The sequence below is a fragment of the Orycteropus afer genome, unplaced genomic scaffold (genome assembly GCF_000298275.1).
Source record: "Orycteropus afer afer isolate SDZICR_OR568_19922 unplaced genomic scaffold, OryAfe1.0 scaffold00001, whole genome shotgun sequence".
Lineage (NCBI taxonomy): Eukaryota > Metazoa > Chordata > Mammalia > Tubulidentata > Orycteropodidae > Orycteropus > Orycteropus afer.
The window spans coordinates 28627021-28643575 of NW_006921588.1; the positions used below are offsets into that span (position 1 = coordinate 28627021).

Genomic DNA, 16555 nt, shown 5'->3' on the forward strand with positions numbered 1-16555 from the left:
AGGAGAAAAAGGCCCTCTTAGGAAGAGCTTAAGGCCCTTGGGTGGTAAGAACAGTCTGTATTCAACTACTAACCTAATTAAAGCGTCAGCAGAAAAAAAGGAAGACCCTCAACAAAATGGATGATACAATGGCTGCCAACAATGGGCTCAAAACATAACAATTGTGAGAATGGCACAGTTCCGGGCAATGTTTCATTCTTTAGTATATAGGGTCACTGAGTCAGAATTAACTTGACGGCTTCTAACAATTAACCTAAAGGTTGGCTGTTCAAACCTATACAGTAGTGCCATGGAAGAAAGGCCTGGTGATCCACACCCCTGAAGATTATAGCCAAGGAAACTCTATGGAATAGGTCAACACAGTAAGACATGGGGTCACCATGAGCTTGAAATGTCCTGACAGTAAGAGTTTTGGTTAAGGAAGTGTAGTAGGCTGGTATACTTAAAGCCTTCATTGGTATGGTGATGGAAAATTTGGCAACTGACACTGGTGATGACTGCATATGATTAATATAATTGATGTCACTACATTGTACATGTGAAAAACATTAAATTGGTAAAAATAACAAAAGTCATATGCATATGTGTTACATACATTTACAACAAAAAAAAGTAAAAAAAAAAAGACTTGGTTGGCCTGCTTGATGGAAGATGATGAGATGGAGGTCAGGAGTCGTCGTATAGTCCTGGCGTTGCCACTAACTCAATAGTGTGACCTTAAGCAAGTCACTTAATTTCTGCATCTGTTATTCATCTATAAATTGAGTATAAAACCCCAAAGAGAAATGTCCTCCTCACTCCCCGCAAAAAATCTGTAATTCTTATCAGGGAAAAAAATTTTTCACAAAACATGGGAAAATATCCAATTTTCCCAACAGGCAATGAATATGAATTGGAAACTTTATACCTACTGAAACAACAACTCATCAATATTCTGTGCCATCAACATTCTACTAAAGCCAAAATACACATTCATATCTAGTAATATTTCATCAGTCATTCTAAAAAAGCAACATGGAATCTTTATGTACTGAGCCATAAAGATATTACTAACACTTTGACTCAGTGATTGCATTTCCCAGGAATTTGTCTTAGCAAAATGATTTACAGATACAAAAATATATATACACAAAGATACTAATTTATCTGAATATCATCTATTACAGTGAAAAAACAAAAACAACCTAGGTAAATGGTTTAATATGGGCACATCAACACGAAGTACTGTACATCTATGACAAGAATCATATTGAACACTAGAAATATTTGTTAAGAAAATAAAATACAACTATGTTCAAATGTATATACAGAGGGATAATATACAAATGTAAAAATAATGTTATTTAAAAGAATTACAGGTACCTTTTAAAATCAGTATTTAATGGTTAACCTGGCTTTGTAATTCCTAGAAAAAAAGAACTTAAGAATGAATTTAAAGATTTAAATCAGATGACCTAGAAGATTCTATGACTGTTTCTGATACGGTTTTGGGAGCTTTGTTGCCAGCTCTTCTCTAGAAAAGGACTGTGGTGGATCAGAATAATCTTCAAAATAGAGAAAGCTTTGGTATAGCAAACCGGAGCCTCTGCAATTTGGAGACAATCAAGACACATGTATTTTCGATTTTTCTCACACACATAAATCTGACCTATAAACTATCAGTTTTCTTATGTGACTATTTACACTCACACTTGAGTATCAAAGCCCAAGAGTGAGAAGAAAAGAACTGAAAAAGACAAGCAGGGATCTTAGACTAGGAAAGGAGTCTAGTAATCGATCATTCTAGCACTACCCATTTTACAGATGAAAAACTGATGCCCAGAAAGAAAACAGACGTAGAGGAATTGCAGTTTAGAGAGAAGGATAAGAAAAAGTTAAGAAAAAGTAAACTGTGGAGGAAGGGCAGTGAAAACGTAAAGGCAACAAATAAATGCAATAGATGTGTATATGGATGACAGATATATGGGATGAAGGCTAAGACCAGAGGTATAACTGACCATTAGATAGATCCTAGAGAGTAGCTGTGTTGAGTTTCATACAGGACCCTGTATAGCCCTCCTGGTATTTAATTATTCAACAACGTACAGGTCTAAATATAAATATGTCTTATTTACTCTCTAACCCCTTTTAAGTCCTGAAGATAAATGCTAAACTGTATCTTTATATCCATGAATTGAATATAAGAACATGTGCTTAAAAAAAATGTAAAAAAAAGGGAAATTAGTATTGTACAGGCTTTTTTTTTTTTGGATTCTTCATAAAATTTTCTTAAAAGAAAATTTGTTTAGGTAATTATTTTCTTCTTTTTTGCCTCAAAGCTCATTTTTAGCTTTGTGAATTTCAATTAAAAATTTGTGAATTACTAGCTAATTCAGATGGAAAACAAATTGCTTTCATATAGTTTGAGAAAGGATTTAACTGAAGTGGTTCATCTGTAATAAATTATGAGTGTGGGGGTGGTTCAAACCCACCAGCCACTCCTCGGAAGGAAGGCTGAGCAATCTACTTCCGTAGTGATAGTGCCTTGGAAACCAGAGGAGGAGTCACTATGAGTTGAGTCTGACTCAACAGCACATAACAATAACAACACACACACACATACAGATCTTTTGGAAATCAAGTTTTATCTATACTCAAGCTTCTAACATATTTGGAAGTTTTTGCAGCATCCTCATTTTAAGAAGACAGCTTAGCTGGTATGCTGCTGGTCACGGCTGCTTTGTGTTCAGAAGCTACCAGTTATTTGGCTTCTGCTATGTTTAACATGTTTTAACTAATGGAGAGTTTTTCTAAGGATAAGATAATGCTTGCCCAAGGTGGGATTTTGCCCTCGGCTTCTAAGTCAGATCTTGAAAAGTAAAGTTAAACTTACATCTGGTTTTAGATGTTACATACTCCCTGGTTTACTGCTATAATTGTAAACATCAAGCTTTTACTTTTAATGATTCTATATCTAACACTTATTTTATACTCTACTTCATTAAAAGAGTAAGACATATATAAATTTAGCATTATTCTTGTTTTCCCTTGGACTTCAACCCCTTATAGCAAATCCTAACAAATATGCATCTCCTGCTACATAAGATCTATTTCTATAATGGTATATAAATTGGATTTTTATGAACTGATTTCTATATCATTATCTTAATTATTTACAAAATGTTTATACCAAATTCTAAACTATCTTCAATTAGTAATCTGATGCATATCCTTTAGGTTTTAGGCTATATCAAGTTTCCCTTCTCTCTTACCTGTGTCCAAACCACACCAAGCAGTTATTAGGAGTTTCTTAAAAATAACAAACCAAAAAAGTCAAAACTGTACTGCTATTCTGAAAAATCTGATAGGAAAAACAAAGTTACTAGGAAGACCTTGAAGAAATGTGTTTTAAAGGTACCAGAATATAGAAGGAAAGCATGGGAGAAATAATAATAAAAACTTAAAACCTAAGATTTTTAACCACTGAAAAAGTTTATCATCAGTTATTTAAGAATCATATCATCACACATTAACATATCACAACTATGCATTTATTATACTGTGTTAAGATGGGTAGCAATTGTAGTGCTATTTCAGAAGCTATTCTTTTTTTTTTAAATGCAATATATGCTCATAGACTCTAAACAGTATTTTAAAATATACAATCTCTCCAAAAGAAAATATTCAACTAAAGATAGATAACTTTTAATGTAAGTAAAATGTTACAAGATATTAATTAAAGTCATCATGGGATTTTTCACAGCACAATGTACAGAAATCTGCAAACTTCCTGTACAAAGTAGTAGAATCTTTACTCTTGAGCAAGTCGTTCAATGACACGTCGGTAATCTTCCACAAGTTCCTGAAAGCTTTCTTCCAGCTGTTCATGTTGCATGCTTATTTCTATTTGGTTCATCTGGTTTGTCAGTTCTTCTGGTCTGAGACATTTTCTCATCTTAGCAAGATCTCTCTGCTTTTTCTAAGCAACAAATACAATTACTTGTTAAGACTCAGAAAGCAGAGATACTTCTTTTTAGTCTTAGAATTTTAAATCTCCAATGTTAAAAAAGAAAAGTAGCAGGAATATGTCCCAATTTGCCTCACAGTATTCTTAAGGAAGCCTGAACTTACTTGGGGTTAACCATAAATTGAAAACTCTCTAAAAGGTATTAGCCAAAAGACCTGATATTTTTTATCAACTGATGGTAAATACAGATACGTGACCAACAGTCTACTCCAAAGAATAACAGAAGAACCATAGCCAGTACAGATGCTCCAACATTTAATAAATACATTAACTGAAGAAAGACAACTGAGATTAAGCACTACTATTCAATCATTTTCTGAATTACCACTATGCTCATTTCAAGGTTCCCTTACCCAGTGCACCTGTGGACCACATACTAACTTTAACGTAAATTGTTGGAAATTTTTTAGAAAGATAAATGAAGAAAATTGTCATATTTTTTGACTAATCATCCTAGTTCATACCAATCTGATCAGAACATAAAAAGCTAACTTTTTAGAGATTAGAAATCACATATATTAACTCTCATAATCCTAACATAACTTCCTCCAATTTACAGATGAAGAAAAAAGGGATGGAAGAGTTGTTTGTTTAACTCACTCATCTTACAGGGCAAGTAAGCTGTGAGGCCAGGATTCAAAACCTAACAGTCCAGTTGACAGTCTATATTCTTAGTTTCTGTGCAATTGCCTCTCAAAAGACAATTAAACAAGGCCCCCCAAAATAAAACATGACCCTAAAGATAGTACCTTATACCTATCCTAAAAACTAATACCCCTTAAAAGGAACTCCAATAATTTTGGAAAAATAGGCAACAAAAGTTATGATTATTACTTTAGAAGCTCAAAATTAAGCTATAATCAAATAAACATTTCTAAAATAAGGGAATAAACAATAAAATATTAGAAATAAACCTTTATTGAAATAAGCTAACTGGCATTACAAAAAAAATTCAATTGATCCTGAATCTAAACTAGAAGGCTAAGAAAATGAGACTGCTACTACTATAACCAGAAAGAAAAAAATTAATTTTACAGTACCTCCTCTAAAGGGTGCTCCTCAAATTTGAGTGTGTATACAGGTCACTCGGGGATCTTATTACAATGCAGATTCTGATTCTGTAGGCAAGGGATGTGACCTGAAATTCTGCATTTCTAACAAGCTCTAAGGTGATGCTAATGTTACTGATCTACCTTTCTCACTTTTGAGTATTCGGGTCTAGAGAAAACTCAAGCCTACCGATTATAAGGCATAGAAAGGAGAGTGTATTTTTTTATTACTCAATAATGTGGATGATACATTTTTCATTTATGTTGTACAAGTTTTTTTCTGCCAACAGTCATGACTGCCCCACATAGAAGCAACTAAAGTAAGTAGGTTCAAGAACTAAAGAGTTAATTCATCAGGAAATTGTGGTGTGTGCTAAGAATATAAACTATTTTTCTAAACTGCTAATCAGTTATAAAATTTATTAAACAATTCATTCTCATTACTTGAAGAATAAGAGCTCTGGTGGCATAGTGCCTAAGGCATTTGATTGCTAACCAGAAGGCTGGCGGTTCAAACCCAACAGCCACTCCTCAGAAAGAATATTGGGCAATCTAATCCTGTAAGAATACTACCTCAGAATCCCAAGGAGGACTCGCTATGAGTCAGAATCGTTGCCTCTAGTCATATTAATATATTTAGACTATCAATTCTGTTCCAAATAACCTATAGAATAAATCATGTACCACTAACCTACTGTTTTAAATTATGTTTTTTTTTTTTTTTAAATCTCTCTAGGAGAGCTTACTTTCGCAATTTATCTTTCCCCTCCTATCTTCAATGCTTCATTGTAATTTTTATTTCAGATGCATGTCAGAATAATCTGTATTGTATTTTCTGTTGGCAAAGCCATAAATCTACAGATTAAATTTAAGAGCTCTAAGGCTGGCGGTTCAAACCCACCAGCCACTCCTCGGAAGGAAGGTTGGGCATTCTACTTCCGTAGTGATACAGTCTTGGAAACCCAAGGAGGGGTCGCTATGAGTCAGGTCTGACTCGATGGCACGCAACAAGTACCAAGGAAGGAGCTCTGGTGGTGCAGTGGTTAAATCATTTGGCTGGTAACCAAAAAGTCAGAGGTTAGAGACAACCAGCTGCTCCACAGGAGAAAGATGAGGCAGTCTGCCTCCATAAAGATTTACAGCCTTGGAAACCCTACGTGGCAGTTCTACTTTGTCCTAAAGGGTTGCTATGAGTCAGAATCCACTCAATGACAGTGGGTTTGGTTTTTGATTTTTAAGTGCCTAAGAATAAAAAATACATGTAACAGATGTGTGGAAAGATATAAAACTATATGTAAGTTCCCCACGAGCACTTAAGATAGGGCTCAATTAAAAATGATTAATTTGAAGTTATGTTTTATTAACCTTTAATATTCCTTAAATGATACATATTCTGCTTTGCATAATTGTATATTACAATTAAAAAAAAAAATAGGGGAAAACTGGATGTTTGAGGAACCTCTATCCAGTAAAGTGATATACACTTAAGAGTACAATTTTATATTTGAGAATGCTGTGATAATACAAAAAAGTATATGAATACCAGCTTAAAATGACAAATTGGAGATAAGCATTTGCTTACATTCAATGAGGAAATCTCATTGGTTCTTTCTTCCTATAAACCAAAAAAACAAACTCACTGCCATTGAGTGGATTCTGACTCACAGAGACACCCTTTGGGTTTCTGAGGTGGTAAATCTTTATAGAAGACTGCCCAGTCATCCTTCTGTGGTGTGGTTGGTGGGTTTGAACCACCAGTCTTCTGGCTAGCAATCAAATGCCTTAGGCACTCTGCCACCAGAGTTCCTTTTCCTTCCTACAGGGCTTATTTTAAAATTAAACTTGGGAGTTAAAATTTAATAATAATACTATGAAAATCACTATCAATTTTAATTATTTGAGAGCCATATTTCAATAAATTATTTTAGTTCTCTTAAAAAATAATTTTTAATACTCTTAAATGTTGACATGGTTAAGATCTATTTACCTTGTTCTATATGCCTACATTCATTATTAAGAAGTTTTCTAGCTAACAAAGTAAATATTAAAGATCAAAATCTTTGGAAAGTAATAGTTCTACTTACCTTTTAATGTTTCTGAATTAATAAACTACAAAGAATAAAATGTGACTTTGGATACTTTTTGAGATGATCCAAAAAAACCAAACTAAATTCACTGCCGTTGAGTTGATTTAACTCATTAGCGACCCCTCCTTGGGTTTCCAAGGCAGTATCTCTACAGAAGTAGATTGCCCAATCTTCCTTCCAAGGAGTACCTGGTGGGTTTGAACTGCCAGCCTTCTGGTTAGCAGTCAAGTGCCTTAGGCACTACGCCACCAGAACTCCCTTTGAGACGACAGACCACTGTAATTTATACAACCTGTTATGTGCACATCCAGCTATAAGAAACATAGCAACTCCTCATTCACACAGGTTGGCATGGACAATATTCATTTTCACAATGGTCAAATGATGGTGAAGGAGCTAGTAGGAAAATTTCTGAGTTAAAAAAAAAAAAAAGAGGTAAAGACCACTAAGTTGCAATTTTAGCTATGGTAAAGTAAAGGTTACAAACGGCAACCAAGTCCATATTTAGGAAGAAAAGAACTAAGGCAAAAACAGAATGACTGTAACAAATATGAAAACAAAAAACTTTGGGGAAAAAACCAAGATAATATGTTGGAGGAAAAGCCTTGGCATTCAGATTTTCAAAAGATGCATATAAGTGAAAGGAAAAACTAACCATGGGTAGATTATTCTTGGGATTAGTATTTAAACAAATGAAAAACTGACATATAAGCTTTGAGTTCCAAAACATATGACAGCGAGAATTCTTACTAAACTGGAAAGTATTTACAATTTTGTAAAAGTTAATACAGTAAAAATGATTTGAACTTTCCCAATACACTAAGCATTCGCTAGCTTTTCTTCCCATTTTAAACAATGACAAGAATACAATGGTTTAGACTCTTACAAGTCCTACCTTATATGGACTAATTAGCCTTCTTTTAATATCCAGTCTATAGCTTCTGTATTGTTCAACATCACTCATGTCAGTTACTAGTAGTCGAAGAATTTCATAAACCCGTCTAGCATGTTGCTAATAAAGAAATAAAGAAAACTGTGAAAAATTTCAAATTAAATAATAGTGAAACTTTGTCAAAAGAACACCAGATATACTGATACATATATTGCTATGGATCAGGAATTGTGCTATGTACCAGAGGAAAAGCAATAAAAGACAGTCACTGCCCTCAAAGAATTAGTAGTGTTTAAAAAAAAAAAAAGAGTAGTCTAGTAGGAGCTCTGGTAGCATAGTGCCTAAGGCACTTGACTGATAACCAGAAGGCTGGCGGTTCAAACCCACCAGCCACTCTTTGGAAGGAAGGTTGGGCAATCTACTTCTGCAGTGATACTGCCTCGGAAACCCAAGAAGGGGTTACTGTGAGTTGGGGCTGACTCGACAGCACGTAACAAGTGGGTAACACAAATTATTGAGGTATAGTCAATTTAATGATAGAAATATTCATACGGTATTATGTTAATATAGCCTGAGAATGGGGGTGGTATCAGGGGAAGATTCTTGGGAGGATAAAAACGGAATTAAACTTAAAGGGAAGGGAGTGTGCCATTCCAGAAAGAGGGGCGGGGTATGTGTGTAGAACAGGGTAGCATGGCAATGCTAGATCACAAAATAAGAAGAAAGGAGTAGGAGGAGAGGGAAGATGGAGCCAAATAGTAGAGAAACTTTTACACCGGGTTAAAGAGCTAATCTGCTGTCTACCAGGTCAGAGGTTTTAAATGGGTACTGTGAGCCACATACACAAATCTGAGTTTTAAGTAAAGCATTCTTTCAGTTACATGGAAATGGGAAGTAAAAAGGGTAAGGCCTAGACCAATAGGAAGCTGAGGTACTAAATCAGGCATAAAATTATAAAGCATGAATTGAGGCAACCCAAGTAAGAATACTAAAGGGGACAGGGATTCTAGAAATACGTAAGAGGAAAGAATGGCTTTGAGGAAGAGTATGAATTGACAGTGAGTTTTCAGTCTAGGAGGGATTCAGGAGGCAGAACATAAATCTGAAGCTCAGAAGAACAATCTAGGTAAAGGGTGAGGATTTAAGTAGTATCAATATATAGATAAGAGTTAAAACCATAAAACTGGTTAAGATCACTCCAGGAAAGCATATACAGTGGTAACTGGGAAGAAGTCAGAACCCTGTAGTTTAGTGACAAAAAGCAGACAGAGGACAGAGAAAAAACAATCAAAGAGGTATCAGGAGAATCAGGAAATTGTTATCCCTGAAGCCAAAACAGTTGCCCACAGATTTTCTATTTGTGTTGTGTTACATATTTATTTGGAGTATACAGGTGCGGTGTAGTAAATTACTTAGTGTGGCTTTTCTACCCATAAGTCTTTGTAAACTCCAAGGTGGGAACTGCTATTAGCAACTGAGGAGATCCTGATTTTAAAGTCGCCCACCTGGGTTATTTCTGTTGGGCGTGGCACAATACAATGTTCTGAGAGGTTCCCACTCTCTCTCACGTGCTTAGAGTTCTGATGCTGTGATTGGCTAGTTTGACCACCCTTCCGGGCTCAAAAGGAGGCCTCTTGGAGGCAGAACTCTCTCTGATTGCTGGTGGAGGAAGACATGCTGCTGAAAGAGACACGCGTCCCTGAAAGAGACATGTGCTGCTGGGAAAGACACGCAAGAGACACGCATCACTGAGTGAGACACCGAGGGACCAGCACTGCTGGAAAAGAGACTGTGAGAGACTCTTGGCTGAGGGACGGTGGGCTGGGAGAGAGACTGAGCGTTCTTCCTGGACTTGAGTTGTAGCCTGGTGCTTCCCTAATAAACCCTGTAATCTGTGAGTTCTGTGTGGCCACTGCAGTGAATTATCGAACCCAGGAGAGAGGTGGTGGGTGCTTTGGGAGGAACGGTTGGTGAAAGGGCTGGAGGGAGGCAGCATGTCTGGCCTTGCAGTAATAGGCCTTGGGTTACTGCTGGTAATCCTGCCTTCCCCTTGTAGGGTTAGAGGAGGTCAGAACATGTGGCCTCCTTGTCGTTTTTGCAACAGGTAAGTTGGGAAGATAGAATTTAAATTTCCTAGAGGGACACCTCAACTAAATAAAATTAAAAGAAAAAAAAGTACTACCTCGCCTGGCAAAGATAGGGGAATGGGCAAGTGGATATTCTGGGCATAATACATACAAAGGGAAACAAAAGAAACAAGATTATGGTGTAGTTGAAAACTGTCAATAGACTCAGTAAAACCAAAGCATTTAGGAAAGTGGTAGGAAGCTGAGGCTAATGACGTAGTCAGGTCCAGATTATGATGGGCCCTGTACGCCATATTAAGAAGCCTGAAGCTTGATTAAAAAATAAATAAATAAATAAATAAATAAAATATGTTTCTTTTCATGTTCCCTTTCTTTTAAAAGCTGAGTTACTAAGTAAATTTTCATTAACAAGTATAGGTTCAATACGATCTGGAGATGTAAACTGCTTCTAAAATATATAACTTTTTATCTTACAGTCAAGAAGTCATTAAAATGTTCAATGCAGGAGAAGATGGAAAGTTGAATAGTTTATGGAAGGTTACCAACAAACTTTTAGATACATAGGTTTGGAGCTCAGGAGGATTATACGGTTTGGAGACTTAAATGTGATCTCCTCTGGTGGTGTAGTTCCTAAGGCAGTTGACTGCTAACCAGAAGGCTGGTGGTTCAAACCCACCAGTCACTCCTTGGAAGGAAGGCTGAGCAATTTACTACTTCCATAGTGATATCACCTCAGAAACCCAAGGAGGGGTCCTTATGACTCGGATCCAACTCGACAACAATGAGTTTGTTTTTTTAGTGTCCCAGATAGAATAAGTAGAGAATCAGAGAGAAGAAAAATGAATAAAAAACCTCTGGGGAAGAGTTACATTTAAGGGGCATACAGAACAGCAAAAGCCAGTGAAAGGATACTGAGAAAGATACCATAGTGGCAGATGGAAAAACAGGGGAATATAGTGTCTTACAAGTCAAGGGAGTGGTGGTCAATGCTAGCCCTTAAACCTTCACAATCTAAATCCTACCTGTTCTTCAAGGCTTAGATCAAATGCCATCCCTCACATAAAATACTCTTCCTGTGCTTAGGTGAATAAAGTACCTCCTCTAACCTCCCTGTATTACCTGTTCTTTATCTGCCTTACAACTTAAATATATATGTTTAAAACGCATAGATATATACAAAGTGAAAGTTATATTTTTACTCCAATCCCTCTCCTACCAATACGATCCAGTTATAATCAGTTTAGACATATTTTTTTCAAAATAGTAAAGTTTTACTATCTATCTCTGTCTGTCAAGACTTAATATATGCATGCAATCTACTTTCTTCCCATTCTATAGATGAAGAAATTGAGACACAGAGAGTAAGCAAAACTGCACTAAGTCACAGCGTGAGTGGGCTGAAATCATATTTAAAACCCAGGCAATCCTGGCTTCAAAGCCTGTATTCTTAACCACAACTGCTTTCCACAAGTGTATTCTTAGTGTACTTATCTTAGTTATGTACTTAAAAAAAAAAAAAAAAAAGCTTTTAAAATTTAAATGTCTTCCTACCACAGATTAAAATTACCTTATTGATTTTGAACTTCTTTTGTGCCTCTTTTGCCATATCTTCATTGAATCCTTCCATTAACTTTTCCCGGGAAAAACAAGGCAAATCTTGACAAAGCTTCACAAGCACAAAGTCTCTTAATTTCACATAACTTTTAGATGGATCTTCCGCTAAAGAAATAAAGTCACAATATTATTTCCCTTACTTAATATAATTTTTCTATCATTTGCAATTTAAATACATACTAGGATAAAAAAGCAAATATTCTTAAAAGAAGTTAATACATGAAAAAGTTATTCTTACAATTAATAGGTGCAAACCTTTTGCAAATACATTTAATATTATTTGTGACATTAGGCTGAACCTTTTAAATTTAAACTTTTTGACTGGTATGTTATCATATGCATCTTAGTTTTAATTGCAATTACAGTAGCTGCACAAATGAGAGATTCAAGTTTGGATGAGCAATTCCAGAAACAGAAGAATAACAACAACAAAAAATGAGCTATGTTAAACAACAAAAAAGACAGACATAATTTTAACAACAGCAGTAATTACATTAAACGTAAATGTATTAAACACTCCAATCAAAAGGTAGAGACTGTCAGAAAGAAAAACAGGATCCAACTATATACTGTCTATAAGAGAAATATTTTAGATTAACAGGCTGAAAGTCAAAGACTGATAAAGATATACTATATAAACAGTTCAAGGGCTGGAGTAGCTATATACCAGGCAAAATTAAGAATTTAAGACAAAAAAAAAGAATTATAAGAGAAAATGGGTACATTTTCTAATGACAATATGGTTAACTCATCAGGAAGATATTCCAATTATAAATACATACACAACTAAAAACAGACCTCTAAAACACAAGAAGTAAATAAATGAAAGGAGAAACATAATTTAACAAAGATAGTTGGGAATTTCAATATTGTACTCTAAATAATGGATAGAACAACTAGAGAGAAAATCAGCAAAGATACAGAAGACTTGAACACTATCAACCAACTTGACCTGATTTATAGCGCATCCCATCCAACAATGGCAGAATGTAGATATTTTCAAACATACATAGAACATTTCTCCAAGATAGATCATATGGTAGGCACAGAGCAGCAAACAATAGTCCATGTGCAAAATCTGGCCTAGAGCCTGTTTTGTAAGGCCTTTGAACTAAGAATGACTGTTACATTTTAAATGAATGATAAAAGGAAAAAAATAATAAAATAAAATCCTAAGAATATGCCGTTGGGATATATGGGTTGCAAAGCATAAAATATTTACTATCCAGCCCTTTGAAGAAAAAATTTACTGACGTCTAAGCTAGGCCATAAAACAAACCTGAATAAGTAAAAAAAGGACTAAAATCCTACAAAGTATATTCTAACAACAATGATATTAAATTAGAAATCAACAACAGAGGGACTGCTAAAAATAGACACGAGGGATCTTTATAGGGTGAAGGACTACGGTGGTGATGATTGCAAAACTGCTGATTTACTAAAAATTATTGAACTGTACATCTAAAATGGACAAATTTTAGAGTCTGTAAATTTTACCTCAATAAAGCTGTTTTAATACAAACTCTTAAGCAAAAAAGATTTTCTATAAACACTAAAAGATAAAGCACAGCTTATACAACATTAGTTGTCCATTTCTACATCTTTCTAAACTGCACTGCTAACAGTGATTTAAAATAAAATTTTTATGAGTAAAAGCTTAATAACTTAAATGGTCTTAGGAGTTTAGAAAAAAAAATTTTTTTAAGTACACTAGAGAAAATCTAAAAACCTATGTCACATTCTTATCTGAAATTTTCACATATATCAAAAAATCCTAAGAAAGAAATCCCATTTAGTTTTAAATAAGCCATTATATCAAACCACACCAAATGCACTGCTGTTGAGTAAGATCCGACTCATAGTGACCCCCTCCTTGGGTTTCCAAAGTGGGATCACTATGGAAGATTGCCCAACCTTCCTTCCAAGGAGTGACTGGTGGGTTTGAACCACCAGCCTTCTGGTTAGCAGTCAATACTTTAGGCACTTAGACTAAGAATATTTTATTTGCAGTTTACTGTAAGGAACTAAGTCACCATTCAATCTTTAAACACTGCAATTAGGAGTAAAAGTGTCAGTCTGAAAATAAACTTACAATGATGGCACCAATAATGACTAACTTCCTTTGTTTCCATGTTAAAAAATAATATAAATGTCCCTGAATATAATCTATATTAATATGCAAAGTCCAATATGAAGGTTTTTCCCCAAGTTAAAAACAACATCTGTGGTAGTTAAGGTTATGTGTCAGCTTGGCTGGGCCTGGTTTTGAGTGGCTGGGCAGCTGGATGTAGTATTTCCCACGAGGAGACTGGTAATGAACTCCATGGTGGAATCTACTGTAAGCAGCTGAGTACCTGCCTTAGGGATGTGATCTGCTCCCAGCATATTAAGGAAAAGCTTAAGGAATGGTCTCTGGCTTATGGCATGCTCGAATCCTGCATGTAGCCAAGTCGTTGTTCAGCAGCACGTCATGTTGTCTGCCAATCTTGGGACTCTTAATGGACTTGAATCAATGGCCTGCCATGTGGTTTGGTATTATCAGGACTGTGCCTTGTTACTTGTCGACCTCGGGTTTGTCAGCCTCAGCAGTCAACAGCTGCCTGAGTGAAGAAAGCCTCTAGCTTCAGTGGGCTGGGAGCAAGAGGCAGAGCTGAACCTCAAGGTCTAGAGGCTTTCACTCAGCCCCTAGAGCCTGGCACTTTGAACTCAGACTTCTAGCCTCCAAAACTGTAAGAGAATAAATTCCTGTTTGTTCTAGCCATCCATTTCTGGTATTTTCTGTTAGAGGATCATGAAGTAACCAAAACAACATCTAACAACGTAAGTGCTCCTCTATTGTTTTAAAAAAGCCTATTAATGAGCTGTATTAGAATAGTGGTTGTTGTTATGTGCCCTCGAGTCAGACCTGACTCATAGCGACCCCTCATTGGGTTTCCGAGGCAGTATCACTACGGAAGTACACTGCCCAACCTTCCTTCCGAGAAGTGGCTGGTGGGTTTGAACCGCCAGTCTTCTGGTTAGCAGTCAAGTGCCTTAGGCACTATGCTACCAGAGCTCCTGTATAAGAGATAAAGGAAATGAGATGATAGCACAAATCATTTAAGCATAAGAAATTTAATATAATATTCTAAAAAGCTATATAACATATTTCAGAACAATAAGGAGCATTTAAAGACAAACACAGATTGCAATTAATGACATGAAACAAAATGTATATAAATTGTTGAATGGAAAACTGATTTGTACTGTAAACTTTCACCTAAATCACAGTAAAAAGTTTTTTTAAAAATAAAAACAAACATAATTAGCTGATAGATTAATACTGACATATATTATTGCCTAAGATCAATTTTTATTCCCAAATACAACTTGCTTCACAATTCTGGAGGAAAGTTGCTGATTCTATTTACAAAGTCACAGAACTGAAGTGTATTTAAACATAAATATCTGAAAAGATTGACACCCTCCAAAGGAAGATGGTACTGAATACAAAGAATTATCTTCCAGTATTTTACTTTACAAACTGAGTGCTAAAAAAGAATATGACTAGCAATTACACCAGAAATACCTATTCATTAGTAGTAAGATATCACTTAGGTCACCAAGTCAATTACTACTACATCTGGTTACATGTCAAGTAACCAAAAAGCCATCTCAACATAACGAATACCCTGGATTGTAAAGGGAGATCCAGAGCCTGCTAAAGATCCATGAATTTAAAAACAAAAATGAAAAAAACCCACACTTATACAGAATAGGCAACCAGAGTGAAAAATTCTATTTTTTTTTAACAAGGACTGGATAGGGAAATCTGGAATAGTTTTATGAAAGCAGTTGATAAGACATTTTTGCCAAATAAACTGAAAAAATGAAAGGTGTATCAGTTTCAACCAAGATTTTTCCAGTATATATTCAGTTCATCATCTTCAATTTGTTCAAGTAAACACTTTATAGTTAGAGATGTAATCTAACCCCTACAAAGGCTCATGGTCTAAAATGTTAACCTTAAGCCATCTTTAAACAGCTCCAGAAAGACCCCAGGAGAATGCTTCTGGCTAAAATAGAACAGTTTTGTCTGATAAGAAAAATTTCAACTAGTAAAGACGACATTTTTAAGAAAGCCTTTTTGACCAACAAAATGAAGTGTTACATACCCGTAATATCAAGAACTGAAGGGGAGGCAATGTAGTATCTATGAACTGTTTCAAGAAGTTGAGCACCATGGCCTTGACCTTGAAATGGAGTCAATATCAGCATCTGACTACAGTAAAAAATTATTTTAAAATTAAAATATAACATGACAAGTTTACAGAGTACTAATCACCAACATCTTATAAACAATTTTAAAACTGTGATATATATATATATTTTTAAATCAACTGTCAAGAAATCCAAAAACTGAGATACTCAAAACTGGTTTACTCTTCCATACTGTTTCAAAGGGAACAATGAAATAAATCAGTACATAGCCAGTGAATAATGGTGATTTTTTTTTAAAACAAATCAACACTATTATAAGAAGTATTGGAAACTTCAGCAGTTCCTTCTGAAATAAAAGACAAGGCACGTGTTATACTGCCAATTACCTTACACGTGGCCGGGTTTTGTCTGGGTACACATAGTAATTATAGACTGTCATGTAGCCTACGGTCGCAAAGAGCGTAGCTCCATCCTTATTATACTTCTCAAATCTGCAGATAAAACAGAAAGCCAAGCAGGTCAATTACAGTCGCGCTCCCATGCAGTGTCCATTTTCTTTTCCATTCTCTGCCTGAATTTTCAGTGTCAGCAAGCTACTCTGTGAGGGCCCAATGGGTACA

At 35.4% G+C, this 16555-nt stretch overlaps 1 protein-coding gene across 1 annotated transcript in view; it reads right to left on the minus strand.

The window, feature by feature from the left end:
• Window positions 1–3790: 3790 nt before the first annotated feature.
• HAT1 (histone acetyltransferase 1) overlaps window positions 3791–16555 on the minus strand; it is a 92200-nt gene continuing 79435 nt past the window's right edge. The window contains exons 6-10 of the mRNA XM_007942686.2: window positions 16322–16426; window positions 15890–15996; window positions 11689–11840; window positions 8038–8154; window positions 3791–3958 (exon numbers count right to left, since the gene is read on the minus strand). Coding sequence (XP_007940877.2) covers window positions 3791–3958; window positions 8038–8154; window positions 11689–11840; window positions 15890–15996; window positions 16322–16426 — 649 coding nt within the window. The remainder of the gene's footprint in view (window positions 3959–8037; window positions 8155–11688; window positions 11841–15889; window positions 15997–16321; window positions 16427–16555) is intronic.